This window comes from Mesoplodon densirostris, chromosome 6 (assembly GCF_025265405.1).
Source record: "Mesoplodon densirostris isolate mMesDen1 chromosome 6, mMesDen1 primary haplotype, whole genome shotgun sequence".
Taxonomy (NCBI): domain Eukaryota; kingdom Metazoa; phylum Chordata; class Mammalia; order Artiodactyla; family Ziphiidae; genus Mesoplodon; species Mesoplodon densirostris.
In genome coordinates, this window is record NC_082666.1 from 39,065,331 (window position 1) to 39,087,093 (window position 21,763).

At 41.1% G+C, this 21,763-nt stretch overlaps 1 protein-coding gene and 1 non-coding gene across 2 annotated transcripts in view; both read left to right on the forward strand.

Annotated features, from left to right (window-relative positions):
* Window positions 1-21,763, forward strand: part of HSD17B3 (hydroxysteroid 17-beta dehydrogenase 3) — a 52,664-nt gene that overhangs the window by 9,872 nt on the left and 21,029 nt on the right. The window contains exons 3-9 of the mRNA XM_060101869.1: window positions 10,701-10,776; window positions 12,558-12,665; window positions 13,906-13,973; window positions 15,219-15,254; window positions 18,133-18,167; window positions 19,468-19,549; window positions 20,161-20,226. Of these exons, the coding sequence (XP_059957852.1) occupies window positions 10,701-10,776; window positions 12,558-12,665; window positions 13,906-13,973; window positions 15,219-15,254; window positions 18,133-18,167; window positions 19,468-19,549; window positions 20,161-20,226 (471 nt within the window). The remainder of the gene's footprint in view (window positions 1-10,700; window positions 10,777-12,557; window positions 12,666-13,905; window positions 13,974-15,218; window positions 15,255-18,132; window positions 18,168-19,467; window positions 19,550-20,160; window positions 20,227-21,763) is intronic.
* On the forward strand, window positions 9,398-9,503 carry LOC132492877 (U6 spliceosomal RNA). Its single transcript, XR_009532928.1, has one exon. It is a non-coding gene; the product is annotated as a U6 spliceosomal RNA (small nuclear RNA).

Here is a 21,763-nt window from a genome sequence, read left to right on the forward strand (position 1 = left end):
GTGGCTAGGCCCGTGAGCCATGGCCGCTGAGCCTGCGTGTCCGGAGCCTGTGCTCCGCAACAGGAGAGGCCACAACAGTGAGAGGCCCGCGTACAGCAAAAAAAAAAAAAAAAAAAAAAAAAAAAAAATATATATATATATATATATATATATATATATATATATACTAGGAAATCAACTATTTAAAGGAACAACAGATGCAGAGTATCACCCCTAATTACATTCTATATATGTCTAGATATTGATTGATTGTCTTTTTACAAAGTGAAACTTCACTATATAGGTTCCAGGCCAGGGGTGGGACTTGTTGTAATACTTTATGGCCAAAGATCAGCTGTTAGACTGAATATAATTTACTTTAAAATACTTCAGCATGCATAATATGATACGCACGTGAATCAGTTTTTTATTTTAAACAGCTTGTTGAGATATAACTCATGTACCATAAAATTCACCCGTTTTAAGTGTATGGTACAATGATTTTTAGTAAATTAATCAAGGTGTACACCATCGTCACCATCCAGTTTTATCACATTTCCATCATCCTAATAAGATCCGAATGAGATCACTCACAACTGGTCACAGTTAATCCCCCATTCCCATCCCTAGTCCTAGGCTGCCACTATTCTTTTCTGAACATTTCATATGAATTCCACCACACAATATGTAGCCTTTTGTGCCTGACTTCCTTCATTTAGCACAGGATTGTTGAGGTTCATCCATGTTGTAGCACGTGTCAGTGGTTCTTTCATTTTTATTGCAGAATAATATTCCATCGTATGGATATACCACAATTTGTTTATTCATTTACTAGCTGATGAATGTTTGGGTTGTTCCCATTTTTTGGCTATATAATATGCTGCTGTGAACATTCTTATATGCTTGTTTTCATGGACATATGTTTCCATTTCTCCTTTTTTTTTGGCTGCACTGGGTCTTCGTTGCTGTGCATGGATTTCTCTAGTTGCGGTGAGCAGGGGCTACTCTTTGTTGTGCTGCACAGGCTTCTCATTGCCGTGGCTTCTCTTGTTGGGGACCACGGGCTCTAGGCGCACGGGCTTCAGTAGTTGTGGCACACGGGCTCAGTAGTTGTGGTGCATGGGCTTAATTGCTCCACGGCATGTGGGATCTTCCCAGGGCTCGAACCCATGTCCCCTGCATTGGCAGGCAGATTCTTAACCACTGTGCCATCAGGGAAGTCCCTCCATTTCTCTTGGGTAGATTACCTAGGAATGGAATACACCACCACACCAAGAGGTGGTGTGTGTTGAGTTTCTTCTACTTGCCCCTTGGGATTCACCCTCTGCCCTTCTTCGCCCTGCTGTATGCCCTAGGAGGCTGCCCTGCACCAAGGGCCTCAGATGGCTTCTGGTTTCAGTGGGGTTTGGTGGGGGTTGGGGGATACTGGCAACAGGTAAGAGAGAGAGAGGAGTGTGAGGTTGAGTTCCTTTCTGCTCTCTCCCTGTGGGCTGGCTGTATCTCTCTGCTGAAGGCCGCACCTCTGTCAGGCAGACCTCTCCACCCTCTGGTTCTGGTAACTGTTCATCCTCAACCCTTTCAGGTTCACAGGTGACAACAGCTCTGCCCTTATTAGCTCCAGAATCTCGTGGGTTCTCTACACATTAGTCACACTTTGTAAATCATCCTTTTATTAAACTCTCTTCTAGTTACCCAATTTGAGTGTGCTGTTTTTGCCAGGACCTTGGCTAAATCCAGGTTTTAGTTAATTTTTAAAGATGCTAAATTAGAGTTCATCTATATCTGTGCTTTAGCTAACTTGACTTTCATTAGAGGGTTTGTCCCTTAGCCTAAGAGAGGTTATAAATAATTTTCCTGAGGAAGTGCCTTCCAAGATATGAGGATTAGCTAGAAATATTGTACAGGCACTTCTGCCCTCCTATGAACAAGGATGTAATATCTGTGAGCATCGCAGAGTGGTGTTCTTGGCCTTTAACTGATTTGGCCCCATGTCCTGCTGATAGTGGAGGATTCTGTCACCCTACCAGCTAGAAGTTTGACTGCACCCTGCCCCCAAAACATTATCATATCTACCTGGGATGAGCCTTCACAGAGTGCCTAAGGGACAGAAAGCTGGGACTCCACTGAGCTATAAGAATAGGTTCATGCCTAGGGGTAAAACAAGAATAAAGACACAGACCTACTTGAGAATGGACTTGAGGATATGGAGAGGAGGAAGGGTAAGCTGTGACAAAGCGAAAGAGAGGCATGGACATATATACACTACCAAACGTAAGGTAGATAGATAGTGGGAAGCAGCCGCATAGCACAGGGAGATCAGCTCGGTGCTTTGTGACCGCCTGGAGGGGTGGGATAGGGAGGGTGGGAGGGAGGGAGACTCAAGAGGGAGGGGATTTAGGAACAGGTGTATGTATATGACTGATTCACTTTGTTATAAAGCAGAAACTCATTTAAAAAAAAAAGAATAGGTTCTTGACTATTTTGATGCCAGCTTACTAATGAATGTTTCTGTTGGTAGGATTTGGTCAGAGCCTTGTTTAAATTTTAAAACACACCATCTGCTGGCTGGTTGTTGGGGAGGAGATCTGTAGCCAAAATCTATCTCTAATTACTGGAGGCAACAAGAAAACCCAGTGATTATGAACAACCAAACAGGCTTAGGTCAGAGAAAGACATAATATTTAATGCCTCCCAGGGTTCCAGCCATTCAGGGTTCTAGTCAGCTCTGCCCAGTCCTTAGGAGCATGTGCAGCTGCTCTGGTCTGTACAAAAAGCAGCCCAGCTGGCCCCAAGCAGTGCCAGCCCCTCTGGCCTCCCAGCTCATCTCAGCCCCAGCTAAGCACCATACAGCCCCATACAGCATCTACTCACTTCACATCCCCAATTCTCTTTTAAAAAGCACTGTTACCTAATTTTCCTGTATTTATTTAGCTTCCTTTAGCTTCTTTTTTAAAATTAAAATTTTAATTTTGAGATAATTGTAGATTCATATGCAGTTGTAAGAAAGAATACAGAGAGATCCCATGTACCCTTTACCCAATCTTGCAAAGCTATTTTACATCACACTCAGGATATCCACATGGATATAGTCAAGATACAGAACATTTCCATCAACGCAAGGATCCCTTGTGTGGCCGTTTTATAAACACCCCCACCCCCTCCTTCCTTCCTTCCTTCCTTCCTTTCCTCCTTCTTTCTTTCATTATTTCTTTCTTGACGTATAGTTGATTTACAATGTTGTGTTACTTTCTGCTGTTCAGCAAAATGATTCAGTTATACATATATATATACATTATTTTTATATTCTTTTCCATTATGGTTTATTACAGGATATTGTTTCCAGTTTTGGGCAATACTTATAAAGCTTCTATAAACATTTGTATATAAGTTTTGTGTGAACATAAGACTATTTTTTCTGGAATAAATGCTCAGGAGTGCAGTTGCTGGCTGGTGTGATAGTTGAATGTTTAGTTTTTTAAGAAACTGCTAAACTGTTTCCCAGATTGTTTGTACCATTCTCACCAGCACTGTATGTGTGGTCCATTTTCTCCACATCTTCACCAGCATTTGGTGTTGCTATGTTTTATTATAGCCATTCTGAGAGCTGTGTAGTAATATCTCATTGGGGTTTTAATTTGCACTTCCCTGATGGCTAATGATGTTTATGTATACATTTTTAATTCAAAGAAGTGTAAGGAAGAAAACAGCAAAAAGGCCATCATCTCTTTGCCCAGATAATTCCTGTTAAAAATAAAGTAATACAGGCATAAAATTAGAAAACTCAAGCAGCACAGAAAAGCATACAAAGGGAAATAAAGACCTCTCCTCCCTCACCCCTGCCCTTACCTGGCCCTTCTCTGTAAAGGTCACCAGTGTTCACAGTGTCTTGAGATTCCTTTCAGAAAAGGTAAAGGAAAACCATGGCTATATTCATACTTACATGTTGACATGGATGTTGATAGTACAGAGTAACTTCAGCGTAGCAATCCAGAGACTTTCCTGATTAGTGGGTGGCTCTGTCCAGTTCCTTCTGTCTTGCTTCTTGTCTATCTTATAAGCCTTTGCGCTACTCTTCAAGGTTGGAGCTGGGTCATAAGCACATCTGTGTCCTGCAGCCCACTGATAGCACTCAGTCCTATGGCCATACATAGGGCAAGAAAGGCCAGGAGTGTCATCTAGTCACATGCCCAGAAAGAAGGAAAGTAATTTATAGTCTCCTAGCAGAATTTACACCTGTATGTTTAGTTTTTGCCCACATGAGCACAGATGGGATCCTGCTTCACACAACCATAAACCCTCTTCTAAACTTTGCTTTGTCCATTAAATAATGTAATATGGAGATCTTGCCACAGCAAAGGCATACAGATGGCCTTCATTCTTTTTAATGGTTTCAGGGTTATCCTATCCCAGGGATGTACTATGTCTCTTTTATCGGCCTCTTAGGGATGGGCAGTAGGGTTACTTTTTGTTTTTGTAGTTACAAATAATGTTTCAAGACACACCCTTGAAGATAAACTTACACATATCCAAGTATACATCCCTAATAGTAAGATTGCTGGCTCAATGGGTATGTGCATTTAAATACTGGATACCATTGCCAGATTGTCCTCTATATGAATGAACCAATTTTAACCCATCTTATATTACTATAAATTTTAATACTGATATACATATATATTTAAACATTATAAAACTTACTTTTTGTCACTTTAACATATATAAACATACATTCTTGGCTATTAATGCCTACAGAATGCTAGAAGCAAAATATATGTCTAAAGATTATCTGGTTTAATTTCTCCATATCTGGGCAATTCTAGTGCCACCCCCAACATCTGGGATAGTATGGATGCTACAAGCTCCAGTGTGACAGGCAAGGCAGTTAGAATACTTCTCAAGACATTGCTCCTGTCAGTTACAGGTAATGGCAGTGTGGCCCCTTGGATTAAAATCCCTTGGCTCAGCCCAACCCAAGAAAAACCAACTGCTTTGCTCTATTCTTGAATATTATCACACATTTACTGTCAATATATGATGGTGTCTTATGCCATTTCAGCAAGGAAATTCTTCCTAATGTCTAAATTACTCTAGTCTAAATTACTCCAGCTGCACTCTAAGCTTATTCTCTTTCATCTTCCCTTAAATGAAAGCATCAGCTTTTAATTATTTTTATGTTTCCTTGGATTCATTGCTTTGTTCCTTTGTGTCTTCACTTCAACCCTATACTTTCTGAACCAGGCTTTAAGTATCCTAAATTCATTATAGTATGTCATGTTTGTATGTGCGCGCACATGTGTGTGTGTGTGTGTGTGTGTGTGTGAGAGAGAGAGAGAGAGAGAGAGAGATGTACCAAACAAGAGTGTACATAATATCTAAGTGTGGTTACAAAAAAAAATTAAAATGAGTACAGTATCTCTTATCACCAAGCTTAAGAAATAGGTCATCACCAGTTTCCTTGAAGTTTGTCATATAGGCACATATGTCATGCCTTTGTGTTTCCCCTCCTCACTCCCACAGATGTAAGCACTATCATGAACGTTGTGTTAATAATTTCCTTACTTTAAAAAAGTTGTTACACATGCGTGTATCCCTCAACATTTGGTTGCATCACTTGTTTTGAACTTAATATAAATTGATTCATATGTCTTCATGTAATCTGCTTCTTACTGATCAATATTGTGCTTTTGAAATTCATCCATGCTGATGTGTGTAGAACATGGTTCATTCATTTTCAGTATTGTATACTATTCCATTATATAAATTGACCCAATTTAGTTATCCATAGTAATTTAATTCACAATGGCAACAGATAAACATAGGATATTGGTGGCAGGGACAGCTAAGTTTTCCCTCAAATCCCTATTCTCCCATTGTATAAAGTTGTAGCTAGTAAGTGGCTATCCAGCCAGGGAACTTCGCACACTCCCTTACATATAGCTGGGGCTATGTGACATGTTTCCAATGAAATCAGGCAGAAACGATGTGTGTCATTTCTTGGTCAAGGTGGTTGAGGGAGGGGATATATCTTCTCTACCCTCTTCCGATCCTTGCACTGGCTGGATATCAACAGCCAGGGCAATCTTAGAAACCTAGTGTTGAAGGTGACAATGCCTTTCTCAGCTGTGGGTCCTGAAGGACTATGTGGAATAGAGTCTGTTATACAAGACAAAAACCAAACTTCATTGCGTGAAGCCACTGAAATTTTGGAGTTATTTGTTACAGCAGCTTAAGTTATCCCAACTAATGCAAACTAACAAGATTTACATGAAGAAACTTCTAAAAGTTTTAGAAGAATGCATAAGATTTGAATAAATAGATAGCATATTATGGATGAGATAACTGATTACTGCAAAGATGTGACTTTTCCCTTAAATATCTCTAATTTCAATATAAAACATTAAAAAATATAATCTTATCATTTACTTGGAAAATTAAACTAAGAAGATAACACAAGAACATTTTGAAAGAAAATAATAAATCATAGAGACTTCCTCTATGAGACACCAGATATCAAAGCCTATTATAAGATTATCAGAAGTGGCACTGGCACAGAAGTTAACAAATAGGCCAGTGGAACAGAACAGATAGATTAGAGACAGGTCCACGTACATATAAGAATTTGGCATAAGCATTTCACATCAGGAAAAGATGGACAAATAGAAAAATGTTGCCAAGACAATGAGCCACCCATTTTGAAAAAAATAATGCTAGATGATTTCAACCTCACACTATTCTCAAAAATAAACAACAACAACAAAAATAAAAAAACTACAAGTGTTACAGGAAAATGTATTTATATCCTTGAAGTTAGGGAAAATCATAAAGGAAATTCTAAAAAAAATAAGGAAAATATTCACAAACTTGGTAACATTAAAATTAATATTATGTAATGTATGGAAGGGACACCATAAACAAAGGAGAAAATAATTACTGTATATATAGTAGGCAAATAATTAATACCAAGTATATGTAAAAATAAAGTTCCTACAAACTTATAAGAAAATGACAACCCAACAGTAGAATGGGCAATGGGTATATTCTGGTTATATCCAGACAAAACTATAATTCAGAAAGATACATGTACCTCTATGTTCATAGCAGCACTATTCACAATAGCCAAGACATGGAAACAACCTGAATGTCCATAAACAGATGAATGGATAAAGAAGGTGTGGTACATATATACAATGGAATACTACACAGCCATAAAAAAGAATGAAATAATGCCATTTGCAGCAACATGGATGTGTCTAGAGTTGCAACATACTAAGTGAAGTAAGTCAGAAAATGACAAATATACGATATCACTTGTATGTCTAGAGTTGCAACATACTAAGTGAAGTAAGTCAGAAAATGACAAGTATCATACGATATCACTTGTATGTGGAATTTAAAATATGACACAATGAACCTATCTATGAAACAGAATCATGGGCATAGAGAACAGACCTGTGGTTGCCAAGGGGGAGGGGGTTAAGAGAGGGATGGACTGGGAGGTTGGGGTTAGCAGATGTATGCTTTTATATACAGAATGGATAAACAAGGTCCTGCTGTATAGTACAGAGAACTATATTCAATATTCTATGATATGTACCATGTCTTCTTTATCCATTCCTCTGCCAATGGGCGTATATACAATGGAATATTACTCAACCATAAAAAGAATGAAATAGTGCCATTTGCAGCAACATGGATGGACCTAGAGATTGTCATACTGAGTGAAGTAAGTCTGACAGAGAAAGACAAATATCATATGAGATCACTTATATGTGGGATCTAAAAAAAAACAGTATGAATGGACTTATTTACAAAACAGAAATAGAGTCACAGATGTAGAAAACAAACTTATGGCTACCAGGGGAGAAAGGAGGGTAGGGGGGGATAAATTGGGAAATTGAGATTGACATACACACATTACTATATATATAAGATAGGTAACTAATAACGACCTACTGTATAGCACAGGGAACTCTACTCAATACTCTGTAATGACCTATATGGAAAAAGAATCTAAAAAAAATAGTGGATATATGTATATGTATAAATGATTCACTTGCTGTACAACAGAAACTAACACAACATTGTAAATCAACTATACTCCCATAAAAATTAAAAAAATAAACATACTGGGAAAATTAAAAAAAGAAGATGCACTTAAAGGTTCATTGATGATGGATGAATAAACAAAATGTGGTGTATGCATACAATGCAGTATTATTCAGCCTTGAAAAGGAAGGAAATTCTGACACATGTTACAACGTGGATGAGCCTTGAGGACATTATGATAAGTGAAATAAACCAGTCACAAAAAGAGAAAAACAAAAAACAAATGAACAAAACATTCTATGATGAGCCATAATGGAAAAGAATATAAAAAGAATTTATATATATATATATGTATAACTGAATCACTTTGCTGTACAGCAGAAATTAGCACAATGCTGTAAATCAACTATACTTCAACAAAAAATTTAATAAAAAAGGGTATATGCTGGTAATTCACATATAAACATACAAAAAAATCAGTCCCACTGATAGTTGGAAAAGTGCAAAGCAAAACAGTAAAGAGATGTAATTTCTTGACTTTTAGTTTGAAAAATTTGCTCATATAATATATGGGCCAGAGTGTGGAGAAGTAGAAACTGTATTTTTGATGGTACAGTTTGAAGGGAGGATATTTTGCCAATACTGTGAAAATTTAAAAAGCATGTACCTTTTAACACAGCATTTCACTTCTCCTTGGCTATCTACTCTAGGAATTAATTCACTTGTATATACAAAGAGCAGTATTGAAGGGTTTTCACTGTAGCAATATTAGTAATAGGAAAACTTCAGAACAACTTAAATGCTCACCCAAAAGTGAACTATAGAGCACTATGAGGCAATAAAAATGTGGCTCAGCATGGACTGACGTAGAACTAGATACAATACTTAGAGATAAGACACATCATTAAGTTAAAAAGACAAGGTTATAACGCCATTTATAAAGTGTGAAAAGAAAGAAATCCCACAAAACAAACTTCCATTTCTGTATGTACTTATAGATACATGTAGATGCAGAGAGAAAGTTAGAAAGGAGGATCAACACCAAACTAAAGACAGCGGGAGCCTAGCGGTGGTGGGGAAATGGAACCATGGGTGTGGCTTAGTGACAGCTTTTACAGTGAAAATGTGCTTGTGTATTTAATAGTATAATTTAATAAATCAAAATAGAAAAAGATGTAAATGCTGAGGCTTCAGCTCCAGAGATTCTTAATTGGATGGTTTTGGTGGGAATTGGTGTTTATTTTTGACGTCTTCCTGAATGATTCTGATACCACAGGTTTGAATATTGGCTATTGGAGACTATATAGTAAAGTCTTCAATTCAGCTTCTTGTGTGTTTTCTATAATATAACTCCTTGTTAAAATCTGGCATAGTGCTTGTTTTGGCAGCATATACACTACAACTGAAGTGACACAGTGAAGATTAGCATGGGCCCTGTGCGAGGATGACACACAAATTGTGAAACATTCCATAATTGTGAAACATTCCCTATAGGTACATTTTATGTCATGTGTATTTTACCACAATTTAAAAATATAACAGTTTCATTTAATTAAAACCATAGAGAAGGATTTCAATTAACTGGGCCCTTTGTCACTAACTCAAATGTTGTCTGTCTCTATTTTATTTTATTTTTTAAAATTTTTTTGTCTTTTTTTTTTTTAACATCTTTATTGGAGTATAATTGCTTTACAATGGTGTGTTGGTTTCTGCTTTATAACAAAGTGAATCAGTTATACATATACATCTGTTCCCATATCTCTTCCCTCCTGCGTCTCCCTTCCTCCCACCCTCCCTATCCCACCCCTCTAGGTGGTCACAAACCACCGAGCTGATCTCCCTGTGCTATGCAGCTGCTTCCCACTAGCTATCTATTTTACGTGTCTCTGTTTAAATGAACATTGGTTTTTCCATTTGTCTTCAGGCAAAGCTCTATCTTTTCTCACCTGTAGCATTTTTGGTGTGAGGAGTCTGGGCCTGTCCATGACAACTCAGCACACTGCGTTTACCTGTCTCCTATGCTATGTTCAAGCACACCACTTCTGCACACTGTCGCTCAGCCCCCATGAGTCGAAGCAGTGTCCAATCTGAAGAGAGCTCCTTCTGATCTCAGGGAAGCATCTATTTACCCTCCAGTTTCCTATTCCATTTTCTGTCTTGTTGGGAGCCAGAAAACAGAAAGAAAGGGCTCAGGTCCATGACTGTGCCCAAGTGAATAGAACCACAGGAAGAACGTTCTTGTGAATAGGAAGCAGCTCACAAGTCGCTGCAGAAATATTGTTTTTTATTATGGGATGCTACTCTAGACCCTGTTACATAAATTATAGTATAAAATCCTCCAAATTCTGAATTCTACCACACATCTGATCATAGGTGGTTTAGATAGGAGGGCATTCAGATTGTGGATCTGTACAAAAAAGCACTTAGAATAATAGTTCCTGGCACATAATAAACACATGCAAATAAACTACTGTTATGTCACATTTAGCCTGGCCCAGTGTGGCTGTTTTACTCATAACTCAGAAACCTTTGTCACATTCTGCATATTTAAACTCAGGAGAAGCAAGCACATCACCCTGTGACCAACTGAGTGATGCCCCAACTCACCTTTAATGTAACAAGCCTTCCCTGTCTGCTTATCATCTCCTTTTTGGTTTTCCTGTCCCTACCCTCAGTTAGCAAGACAGGGACTCAATGTCGTGCTTATCAGCCGGACACCGGAAAAACTACAGGCCATTGCTGCGGAGATTGGTGAGTGACCCCAAGAAATAAGGGAGATGTTTGTGGAGCCCACCAGCCAAGTCTGCTCCTGTCCTGCCCATAGAGACATCTGTCAGCATCCCTACGTCTGCTCTCTGGAGGCTGGGGTACCAGCCTCCTTAAGGGAGCCCAGTTTACAAAGTTAAGTGCAGGATATAAGTGGCTTTAGTTCACTTCAGTTTAGTTCACCAGGGGCTCTTCAGGCTGCATGAAGCAGGGGCAGACTCACCCCACAAATAGGTCTACTCTCTTCTTTGGTCTAGCGTCTCCATATCTAGAAGCAGACTCCCTCATCCAGGGGCCTCAGCTGTCTGATTGCTTCTGCTACTCCCTTCAAAAGCAGGATCTGTGTTTGGGACTTCACTTCCCTATGTCTATGCTGTGCTCCTTGCAGTAGGGTGAGGGACAATGCTTACTGCTAGTTGTTAGATTAAAAAAAAAAGATTTGATCCAGGGCTGCCATGTATGGTTTTGAAAGTTGTACACTATACAACCCCAAGAGACAGCATTTATATTATAAGGCTTTATTATTATGATCCACTCTGACATGTTCTTAGTTAATAATGATCATCATATCCCTTTCTGGGCATTTGCATTTTAATAATAATTACTAATTTAGTAATTGATAAATTCCTTAACTCAAAGGAATGAGTCTTCAACTATGAAGACTCGTGAAGACCATAGCAGGCTATCTGGGGGAGGGCCTTATTTCTCTGGAGAGAATTTGGGCTAAGAGAAGGCCGTGGGAGGTGTGGGGTTGAGCAGTCACAACGAGGAGGCTCAGTGCCCTTGAACCAGTGAATTCTGCTTTTGTTTTCTGTCTGGATATCAGAAATAACTTTGACCCAGGACTAGGACATTCTTCAGTGTTTCCCTTACAGTGCTAAATTGTACTTTTCATCATCCTTTTGAAAAGCAAGTAGTGTCTTTGAACTGCCCCCAAACTTTGCCTTAAGATCACTTGCCCCAGAAATATTGGGTCTAATTCCAGAGCTAAGCAGGCAGCAGTTGGGAGATCTGCCCGTTGCTTTTATATCTAAGAGAGAGCTCCTGCACAGGGCAAGTTCACATAAAACAGTGGAAAGAGTATTGAACTTGGAGGGAGCAGAGTTTGGGTGCCCTTGGTCAAGCTAGTAAGCTTCTCTGAGCCTTAATTTGCTCCTCTGAAAAATGGAGAAAATACCTACTTTACAAGGTTGTTGAGAGGGTTAAAAAATATATTGTGCATGTAAATGTTTTATAAATGCTAAAGTGTTGGACAAATACAAAGGGTTTCTGAGTGTATGTGACGAGGACCTGACACTCACTGAGCAGAGGCATTGCACTTTGCTCTTACAGCCCTTAGTCCAGGCGTCTGAAACTTGAGCATGCACCACAGTCACCCCGAGCACATGTGAAAACAGACCACCAGGCCAACTCCCAGGGTTTCCCGGTTCAGTAGGTCTGGGGTGGAGCCTGAGATTTTGTGTTTCTAACAAGTTCTCAGTGATGCTGATGCTGTGGTCTGTGGACCTTGCTTTGAGAACCACTGCATTAAATCTGTTATAATGTCTTGTCACTGTAGTGACTTTTAGAATCACACAGAAACCATCATTCACAAATCTTTTAACACATCCCAGCATTTATCCGAGGCTATTTCTTGTTTCGCATTAAGGTGATGGGCTTGTGCTCTTAAGTGTCTGTTCAGGTAGTATAGGAGCATTGGGAGAACATGGGCAAAAGGGGGATTTGGATTCCTGTTCATTAAAAAATAACTGTTGTCTCTAATGCAGAGTGGACGATAGGAAGTAGTGTGAAGATTATACAAGCAGATTTTACCAAAGATGACATCTATGAGTATATTAAAGAAAAACTTGAAGACTTAGAAATTGGAATTTTAGGTAAATAAATTACAAAATGCAAAGCTTGTTGTAATAAGTCAGTGAAACAATTATCTTAATGATACTTGATTATTCAATAGTAGCTTAAACTTAACCTATGACTGTAAGCTGTAGCATTAAACCAAATATTAAAGTTCAGTTCTTCAAGAGGAATTACTGGATTAACAGATTTGTATATGACTTTGGAATGTAGCAAATCTACATATTTCAATCTTCCCAACCATATTTCCTAGTATTAAAATATTTTTTGGGCTCCCCTGGTGGCGTGGTGGTTGAGAGTCCGCCTGCCGATGCAGGGGACACGGGTTCGTGCCCCGGTCCGGGAAGATCCCACATGCCGCGGAGGGTCTGGGCCCGTGAGCCATGGCCGCTGAGCCTGCGCGTCCGGAGCCTGTGCTCCGCAATGGGGAGAGGCCACAACAGCGAGAGGCCCGCGTACCCCCCCCCAAAAAAATAAAATAAAATTTCTTTTTCTTTCACTGAACTGATATCGACATTTGGCAGGAAGAGGGAAACTTTGGCCTAAAGGAATTAGTTTAGCAAACAAACATCGCTGCAATTGATCCATGAAATAGTGAGTCAGTGTGGTTATCTGAGGACTGACTTTCTCATTTGGGAAATGAGATACAATTTTTTTCTGAGATAATTTATAGACAATCTGTTTTGTAACCACATCACAATACCGTGTTTGTATTGTACATAGAAAGAAGATTTTGATTTCTAGAATAATTACATTTTTACTAATAAAAGTGTAAAACGTGTTGCAGGAAAACTGGAAATAACAGATGAGCATGTAAAAGAGCTATGAATTTCTTGAAATCCTGACAGCCTGAGATAGCATCTTGGTATATATCCTTCCAGATACATACACACATATTTTCAAAATCAGGATTAAACTTACATACTGTTTTGCAATATTTAAAAAAAAATCATACATCACTAATGTTCTCCCAGGTTTTTAAAGCTCTGAGAAGTCAGTTTTGAATGACTCCACTGCATCCCACCACCATGATTCATTTTATGTGCATTATATTATAGGACCACAATTTCTTTCTCTCCAATTTCCTCACTGTTATCAAATGATGTTGCAATGAACAACCTTGTATATAAATCTTTTGTACATGTTTCCTTGGAAAACTTCCCAAGAATTCCTGGGTTGAATATGACAATTTTTAAGGCTTTCAATAGACATTTGCCATGGGCTCTTCTGACATCTTTTTGTTTTGTCTCTTTTGGTCAGTCAACAATGTCGGCATGCTTCCAAACCTTCTCCCGCGTCATTTCCTTAACATGCCGGATGACATCCAGGTAGGTCTATACTCTTCTGTGGATGTTTTCCTCTCATGTGGTCCTGAGCCCCCTGGCTGGTTAATCACCAGGGCCGGGAGGGGATAATGGGATTGTATTCTGTATTCCAGGTGGCTGACTGGAGGTCTCCCTTTCTTTTCGCCTGAGTACTTGATACACAGTCAAGGGTACCGCTGTTCATGACTATCTCTAGGATAAGGACATCTTCCCTCTTCTCCACACACCAAAATTTACCTATGCCAGTCTTTCGGGGCTCTGCACTTTGCTTTCTAAGGGGGTAATTCTGCCTAACAAATTCATAGCTTTGTATTCATGGCTTTCTTTGTCTTCCCAGGTAATAAGATTCGTTCCACTTTCAGTGTGATAGAAGCCCCTTGCACAGACTCTGTGGTTGGGGTTGTTGTCAGTTCAGCCAGCTTGACTCGGACCTATGACTGCCCTTGCTGGCCATGAGCAAATTTACTACGCATTTAACAGTCTTCGAAGGCACTATATTTCGACACTTCCCCAGGCCCTGACCTTTGAAGTAATGGGGTTATAACAATTCTGAACAGGCTAGCATGCTTCTACTCCCCGATCCCACAAGTATTCCTAAGGTTCTGTGTAGGCCCCACGTCTACTGCATGGACAAATAATGCCAGATTGCTTGGACCCTGCTGAACATCCTCATGGGCCACACATCTAACTCCACGGTCCCTGTTTCCGGCACAAGTTGGTGTCTCTCCATTAAGCAGGTTCCGTTCTTGCTTCTCTTTATTTACGTCTGCATTTGTACTTGTCTATGTGTCTGACCCTCTTTTCCTCTCTGTCTGTCTTGGGTGATTCTAGCAGTTTCTTTAACTGCCCTCTGTGGCCCGGAACCTGTATACCTTGTGTTATACAACCATTCACCTTTCTAATCTCTATGCTATTGTCTTCTAGACCATATATACTAACCTCCCTTCCTTCAGCTGGAAATTAACCATCTCCCTTTGAAAAACTGTTTCCGTATTCCTGCTGAAATTTTCAAGGAAACTCTTAATTGACTTCTATTCGAGATCACATTCTTATAGAATCATAGTGTGGATGTCAGATGTTTCCCCGTTCTAGTGCATTCTGAATATCAACTAGGAGCCTGATTTGCAGGCTGAGGCAACCACTCAGACACACACTTTTGCCTGCTTCATGGTTGTTTAGCACTGAATACTTTTCAAGAGAATTTCTCAAATGATCTGGCTGATTCATGATTGTGATTATTTATTACAGAGCCTCATCCACTGTAACATCACCTCGGTAGTGAAGGTATGTGATCAATGTATGTGCTCAGTGCATTAAAATGTAGTAGCTGTTGGATTTGGCAACTCAGGAGAATTGGCCCCTTCCCTGTAGATGCAGAATTCTTTAAAATTGAACTGTACTTTAAAATTGAACTGAGAGACCATGTAGTAGCCTTTTAATTGTCTTTTCTGTTTTCATCAAGAAAATACAGTGGATTCACTCTCCCTAGCATCTGAATCCTTTTTCTGCATTCGGTTTTGTCATATGTCAGAACATATTAGGCCTGATGATGATGAAACTTATTCAGGATTCCAAAGCAACTTAAAACAAATTAGTATCTTCTTGTGATTTTAGTCTTTGTAAATAGAGGAAAGCTCACTCAGTTTGGAAAAAGGACAGAGGGTGTGGTTTGGATTTTATAGACTCTTGTTGTTCAAAAACTATTTGTTGAAGTGAAGTTCAAGTTCATATGTATTCTGATCCCAGATCAGTTACTGGACAGCACTGGGCATGCTATTTAGCCCCTTTGAACTTCAGATTCTTCATCTGCTATTAAAAGAGTATTGAACTAATTGATGTGTCAGGTGCCATTCAGCACTCATGTCCTTTTATTAGAATTAACTGCATACGCATTTATAGGCATGAGTACCACAAAGCTATCCTATGCTGTGTCTTTGTGTGAATGAGAAAAAGGGAGACAAATTGTCTGGGCAGACAATTTGGAGAAAGGTGCTGCTTAAGAGTGGACATAGCCCAGTGCTTGGTGAGTAGATGATGCTTTTGTGTGAACACAGTATTTCCCTTCCCTCTGAATGATGAGAGCCCTCTAAATGGCTTGTGAGTGAACACTGGGCTTTCAGCCCACACTCACCCCCACAGCTGGGCACCTTGCTCAGTACACAAAATTCACAGCTGTGCCTGGCAGCCCTCATAACCACTCTGGATGGTCCAATGGAACTTCAGCAATGAATCAGATATGACTGATTTCGTGGAACTGGGACCCTTATTGGGGAGCAGCAGGGGGCTGTCTCGTCTTCACAGCATGGACTGGCGGGGAGAACTGGTTTCCCAGAGGAAAATAGGTTCCTATCAACACAAAAAGAGGAGATGGATGTTGAACAGACCAAAAAAACTTTTTTTCATGTGGCTGCAGTTGAGCTGACAAAAATTATTTTCATCATTGGTTGTTTTTTTTTTGTAAGTATACTAGTATTTTATAGTTTCCTGCTCAGTTTTTATTGGTACATACATTCTCTTTATGCTGAGCAATCAATGGCTTTTTAAAATCCCCAGCTGATGTAACTGAAGGTTTTATATGTTCCACTGTTGTCTGCAGTCTTACCACTAAAATCTTTCACATTAATGGATACATTGATCTTTCAGTCTTGGTCCATTTGATCACAGGGTTTCCCAAATGTATTTGACAACCCTCTGACTCTTTTAGCAGAGAAATGCTTTGATTTTCAAAAAAATTATTTTATATCTTTGTAGACACTAACTTCCTTAAGTAACAAAGAAAACAAATTGAAGTTTAGCTTCTAAGTATGCAATGCCCAAGTTGGCCACGCTGGTTGGAAGCATGACTAGTATCACTTAATTATTCCAAAGGAACCATCTGGAAACACTAGAGTTCTCTATCAAGGGCACAGATGGGAGAATGAGTTTGAGGGCAAAGGGAACGTGGGATAAGAGGCTAAATACTGGAAACTTTGAGACAGGGACCCACAAAGTCCAGTGTTGTATCTCTAATTGGGATAATTCACCCAGTCAGGCTTTTGGGAGACTGAGAAATGCTGTCCAACAATGCTCCAAGTATATCCTTAATGAAGTTGGGAGAAGCAAGGAAAGGGTATTGACATGATCTAGTCCTCATCCATCTCTCACCTCCTTCAAAATCCAGGGTTTCAGAAGGCAGTCCAGACTAGGAAGCCCTCACCACTCCCACCCCTGCCGCTTCTCCAGAGCAGTGAAAACATTATCTGGAGGCTCCCAGGGATGAGCTTAGGGGCCTTCCTAGGAAATGCAGGGCCCCAGACAGCATGAAAAATTAGGCAAACTTGTCTTCTGGTCCCCAGTGTCCTCTATTTCTCTGCCTCTCCCCATCTGTTTGGATCCTCTCTGTCTCAAACCTGCTCCCAAGACAAGGCCTGATTCCACTCAATTGTACTTTCAAGAACATTTCAGTCCATGGGTTTGCCTCTTTCTTAATTCTTAAAATGGGTGCCTTAAAATTTGACATGAAAAGCTTTCTTAATGAAATATTTAAGCTCCAGAACTGTCAGGGAGGACTTCTTCCAGGGACAGTGGGTTGGGGTGGGGAAGGGATTTTTTCAACGCTGTTGTAATTCCAACAGACCAGCAGACATGTTGTGTCTAGGGAGCTACTTCACAGACCACCTGCAGGCTGCCAATGAGGCTGCTGTTGAATTGAAGAGATGTCCTTCTCCATCTCATACCTTGCATGTGAGACACTCATGGACACTTGTTAGGTTTCCTGACAGTCCCCTAATTCTAACTCCTGTGTGAGTTTTGTAATGGCCAAACTACTTTTGCCTCTCTCCCAGAATGAACGGTATCTGGGGAGCCTCAGTGTTGGTCCCACAGACATAAGCCAATTTCCATAGTTTTTCATTCCCTTCATTTTCCAGGGAGACTTCAGTTTTATGAAGAAGAAACCAGAGGCCTCTGAACTGTTTGCCATTTGTCTAAGTTGCCTTTTATGGATTCCAACCAGAGTCTAGTGTTGTCAAAATTACCTCCAATGAGTGTCAGCAGATTTTCAAGGCCATCTGAGAGGATGAAGCTGTTTCTCCAGTTTCCTCCAGCACCTACTTCCTAAGTCCCCACGGCACATTGCTACCTAGTTCCTTTGTCAGGGCTTAACTTTGCCCTTCTCTTATAGATGACGCAGCTGATTCTGAAACACATGGAATCAAGGTAAGGTCTTTCATTGGAAAAGCCATGGTCTGCCTGGCCTGGCAATCAGCTGACTTGAGGATCAGGGGGATAGGGTTCATCTGCTGCTGCTTTAACAAATGATAAAACTATGATGAAAGGACATGGAGATCATGGTTGGACCAGGCCAGCTTTGCAAGCAGATAAGCATATTTGCAGGTCAAATGTAGCATATACTGGAAGGAGGAAGAGAACGGCAGTTTCAGCAGACATTGTGTTAAAAAAATTAACTCACAGTGAGTATAAAAGAAACTTCAGAAGTTGGCCTGAGACCAAGACCATCTCTTTGTTATTATGCATTTCAGCTCTTATCAGAATGAATACTCCAGTTTTGGGGTAAAAATCACCACCCCATCAGTGTCTTTATTTTATTTTATTTTTTTTTTTGCGGTATGCGGGCCTCTCACTGTCGTGGCCTCTCCCGTTGCGGAGCACAGGCTCCGGATGCGCAGGCCCAGCGGCCATGGCTCACGGGCCCAGCCGCTCCGCGGCATATGGGATCCTCCCAGATCGGGGCACGAACCCGTATCCCCTGCATCGGCAGGCGGACTCTCAACCACTGCGCCACCAGGGAGGCCCAGTGTCTTTATTTATTCCATGTTTTAAATCACTCTATTACAATGCCCATTTGGGAGCTGGTTTTTCTCAGGTGGTATTCACTAAAAGCAAATGGTTAATAGTTTTATCTTACCTAGAGAAAGAAGGGGCTTGGCCTTGTATTCCTATTTGCAGTTTCTTGATTTTTCTGGACTGAATCCATCTAGTTGGGAAGGATTAAGGATATTGAATTTCAAAAGGGTAAGTAAGAATCCCAGAGACTTGTGTAGGAGTGCCTGTGTGAGCAGATGATGGACTGTCAAATTCCACCCAAGACAGGATTCTGCATATGACATCTGTCCTGTTGTGGGTCATCTTTATGAGTCAGAAGGGACCTTGAGCTCATGTGGTCACATTTGAGAGAGAAGGATCACTTCCCCCTTGAGTCTTGTCTGAGCTGAGTTGGTTCTCTGCATTTTGGTGGTGGATCTTTGCTGTAGCAGAGCCCCTGTTTCCAGTCACAAGCTCTTGAAGTCAACTGACTGCCGAGTGGCATCACGGTGTGTTGTAGTTCATGACTGAGGTGAAGTTCCACTCACAGTTCTTGAAAGCAGAACACTTAGCACACATGGAAACCTAGAGAGGATGGAAGTTTCCCAGCGTTCACATGAGCCCCTTTATTTTTTTCCTTCTCAAGGTGTAATCAGGCAGCAAAGCAATTGAAACTTTGTTTCTTGCCCTTTAGGCGGAAAGGTCTCATCTTGAACATATCTTCCGGGGCGGCCCTCTTTCCCTGGCCTCTGTACTCCACATATTCGGCTTCCAAGGTGAGTGACAGGTATAGTCCAAGCCTCCTTCTCCTTCTTCCTTTTGTTTTTCCCATTTAGCATTTTCCTTTGGATCATCTGGCAGGGCGATGGACTGATTTGCCTAGAGGCACTCTCTAGCTAGTATCTGGGTGCAAATTGGAAAAAGATGCTGCCCCTGGGCTGATGAAGCCTTGCAGCAGCACAGCCGGGCAAGCGCAGCCCCCATGGAATTCCAGCTCCCACTCACTTCCTTGCCTGGGAGCCCTGCGCTCCTCTGGCTAGCAAGTAACATTGTAGTTTCCTTCCATCCCAGAGGCCTCATCAGGTGTCCTCTTGCCCTAGCCATAAAACAAATCTTTGGAACTGTGGGTGCTCTAGACAAGGCAGAGCTTCCCCCGGGAAGGGTATCTATATGCAGTGGCCCTAGGTATGTATTTATTACAAAACTTATGTTCCTTCTCATTGTGGGAGCTCTTCCCAGACCAAGAAATGAAGTTCTAACTCACATCAAGACAAACTGCTGCATTTTAAGGTGAAGAAGATAAGCTCCCTGTGGTGTCCTTTGAAATCTGAGTAAATTGGCTCTGACAGAGAATCAAGTCCTTAGGTGTTTCTCCTTCTTGCTCCAGGCTTTTGTGTGCACATTTTCCAAGGCACTGCAAGCAGAATATAAAGAGAAAGGAATCATTATCCAGGTGAGGTCAACAGTTCTGAGTCCGTGGGAATGGGAACTCTGGATCCCCATGGAGCCTGGGCCACTGCTTCCTGCAGGACAGGCTGTGCATGTGTGACCAGGAGAGGGGGTCTGGCTGACACCATGTGAGTTCCTATGACCATAGAGGTGGCAACGGAGCCACCGTGGTTCTGCCTGCTGCTGCCCTCACCATGCTCTGGGTGCTGGAGAAGGAAATGGGGTGGGATGAGTGAGTGCTCAGAAACACTTGCTACCCAATGCTGCATCAGGACAGAAATAGGTTCTTGTCTAAGCATCCTTTACTCTCCGACCTAGAGAGAGGAGACAGGCTCATGTGGGAGGAATTGTGGAGAAGGAACAAAAGAAAACTGGGCACTTGGTCCATGTTGGAAGAGGGGAGAGGGTGCTTCACTTCGGGGCTGTTCATCTGTGATGGAACATAGAGATCTCCAGTCTTTGGTTCTTGAGCACTTGGGGAAGAGGCGCTCTGCTCTCCATTTCCCCTACAATGGCAGAGTGGTCATGGAGCTGACCTTGTCCTAACTGTAAACAAAGCTGGGTTGTCACTGCTGTCTGTAGGCTGAGCAATAGGACCTGCTTCCTTCAGCAACACAATTAACTCTAAATGGTTTCTGGAACCTGGAATAAACAGTTTACAGAGGTTTTTGGTTAACTGGGAAGAAGTTCAATGACGTACTATTAGGAATGAAAAAGGCACACTCCGTTATATTTTTTAAATTACTGCTGCACATACTGATTTTCAATTAAAATACCCAGGTGAGAGTATCTCAGTATAAATTAACCAGCAACAGGATGAAGCTTATTCAACAGGCAGATATGAGTTAATAGTAGGAGCTTTGTAAATAACATCATCTTCCCAGTTGTAGTGAGTGATTGTAACAGACTTGTCACTAGACTACAGTCCCATTCTCTGCCCTGCTGAACTAAAGTCTCACCTAAAAGAGACTCTTCCCTTCTATCCATTCTCCAACTCCCAGGTGAGGACGGATTCCTTTTGCAACAGCTCCACCTTATATATGCTAAGTTTTCTGCAGTAAAAAATAATCCCTAGGGCTTCCCTGGTGGCGCAATGGTTGAGAGTCCGCCTGCTGATGCAGGGGACACGGGTTCATGCCCCGGTCCAGGAAGATCCCACATGCCATGGAGCGGCTAGGCCCGTGAGCCATGGCTGCTGAGCCTGCGCGTCCGGAGCCTGTGCTCCGCAACGGGAGAGGCCACAACAGTGAGAGGCCCGCGTACCGCAAAAAAAAAAAAAAAAAAAAAAAAATCCCTAAAATCTCATTGGCTTAAAACCACAAAGATTTATTTCTCATTCATGCTACACATTCACTGTGAACTGTCAGAGGGGATTAGCTCACTGTAGTGACGCAGGGACCCAGGCTGATGGAGCAGCCGCCATCTTGGATATTGTCAGTTGACATGTCAAAGAAAAAGTGGCAGAAGAGTAGCCCCCATTCGCTGCAACTAGAGAAAGCCTGTGCACAGCAACAAAGACCTAACGGAGCCAAAAAAAAGTC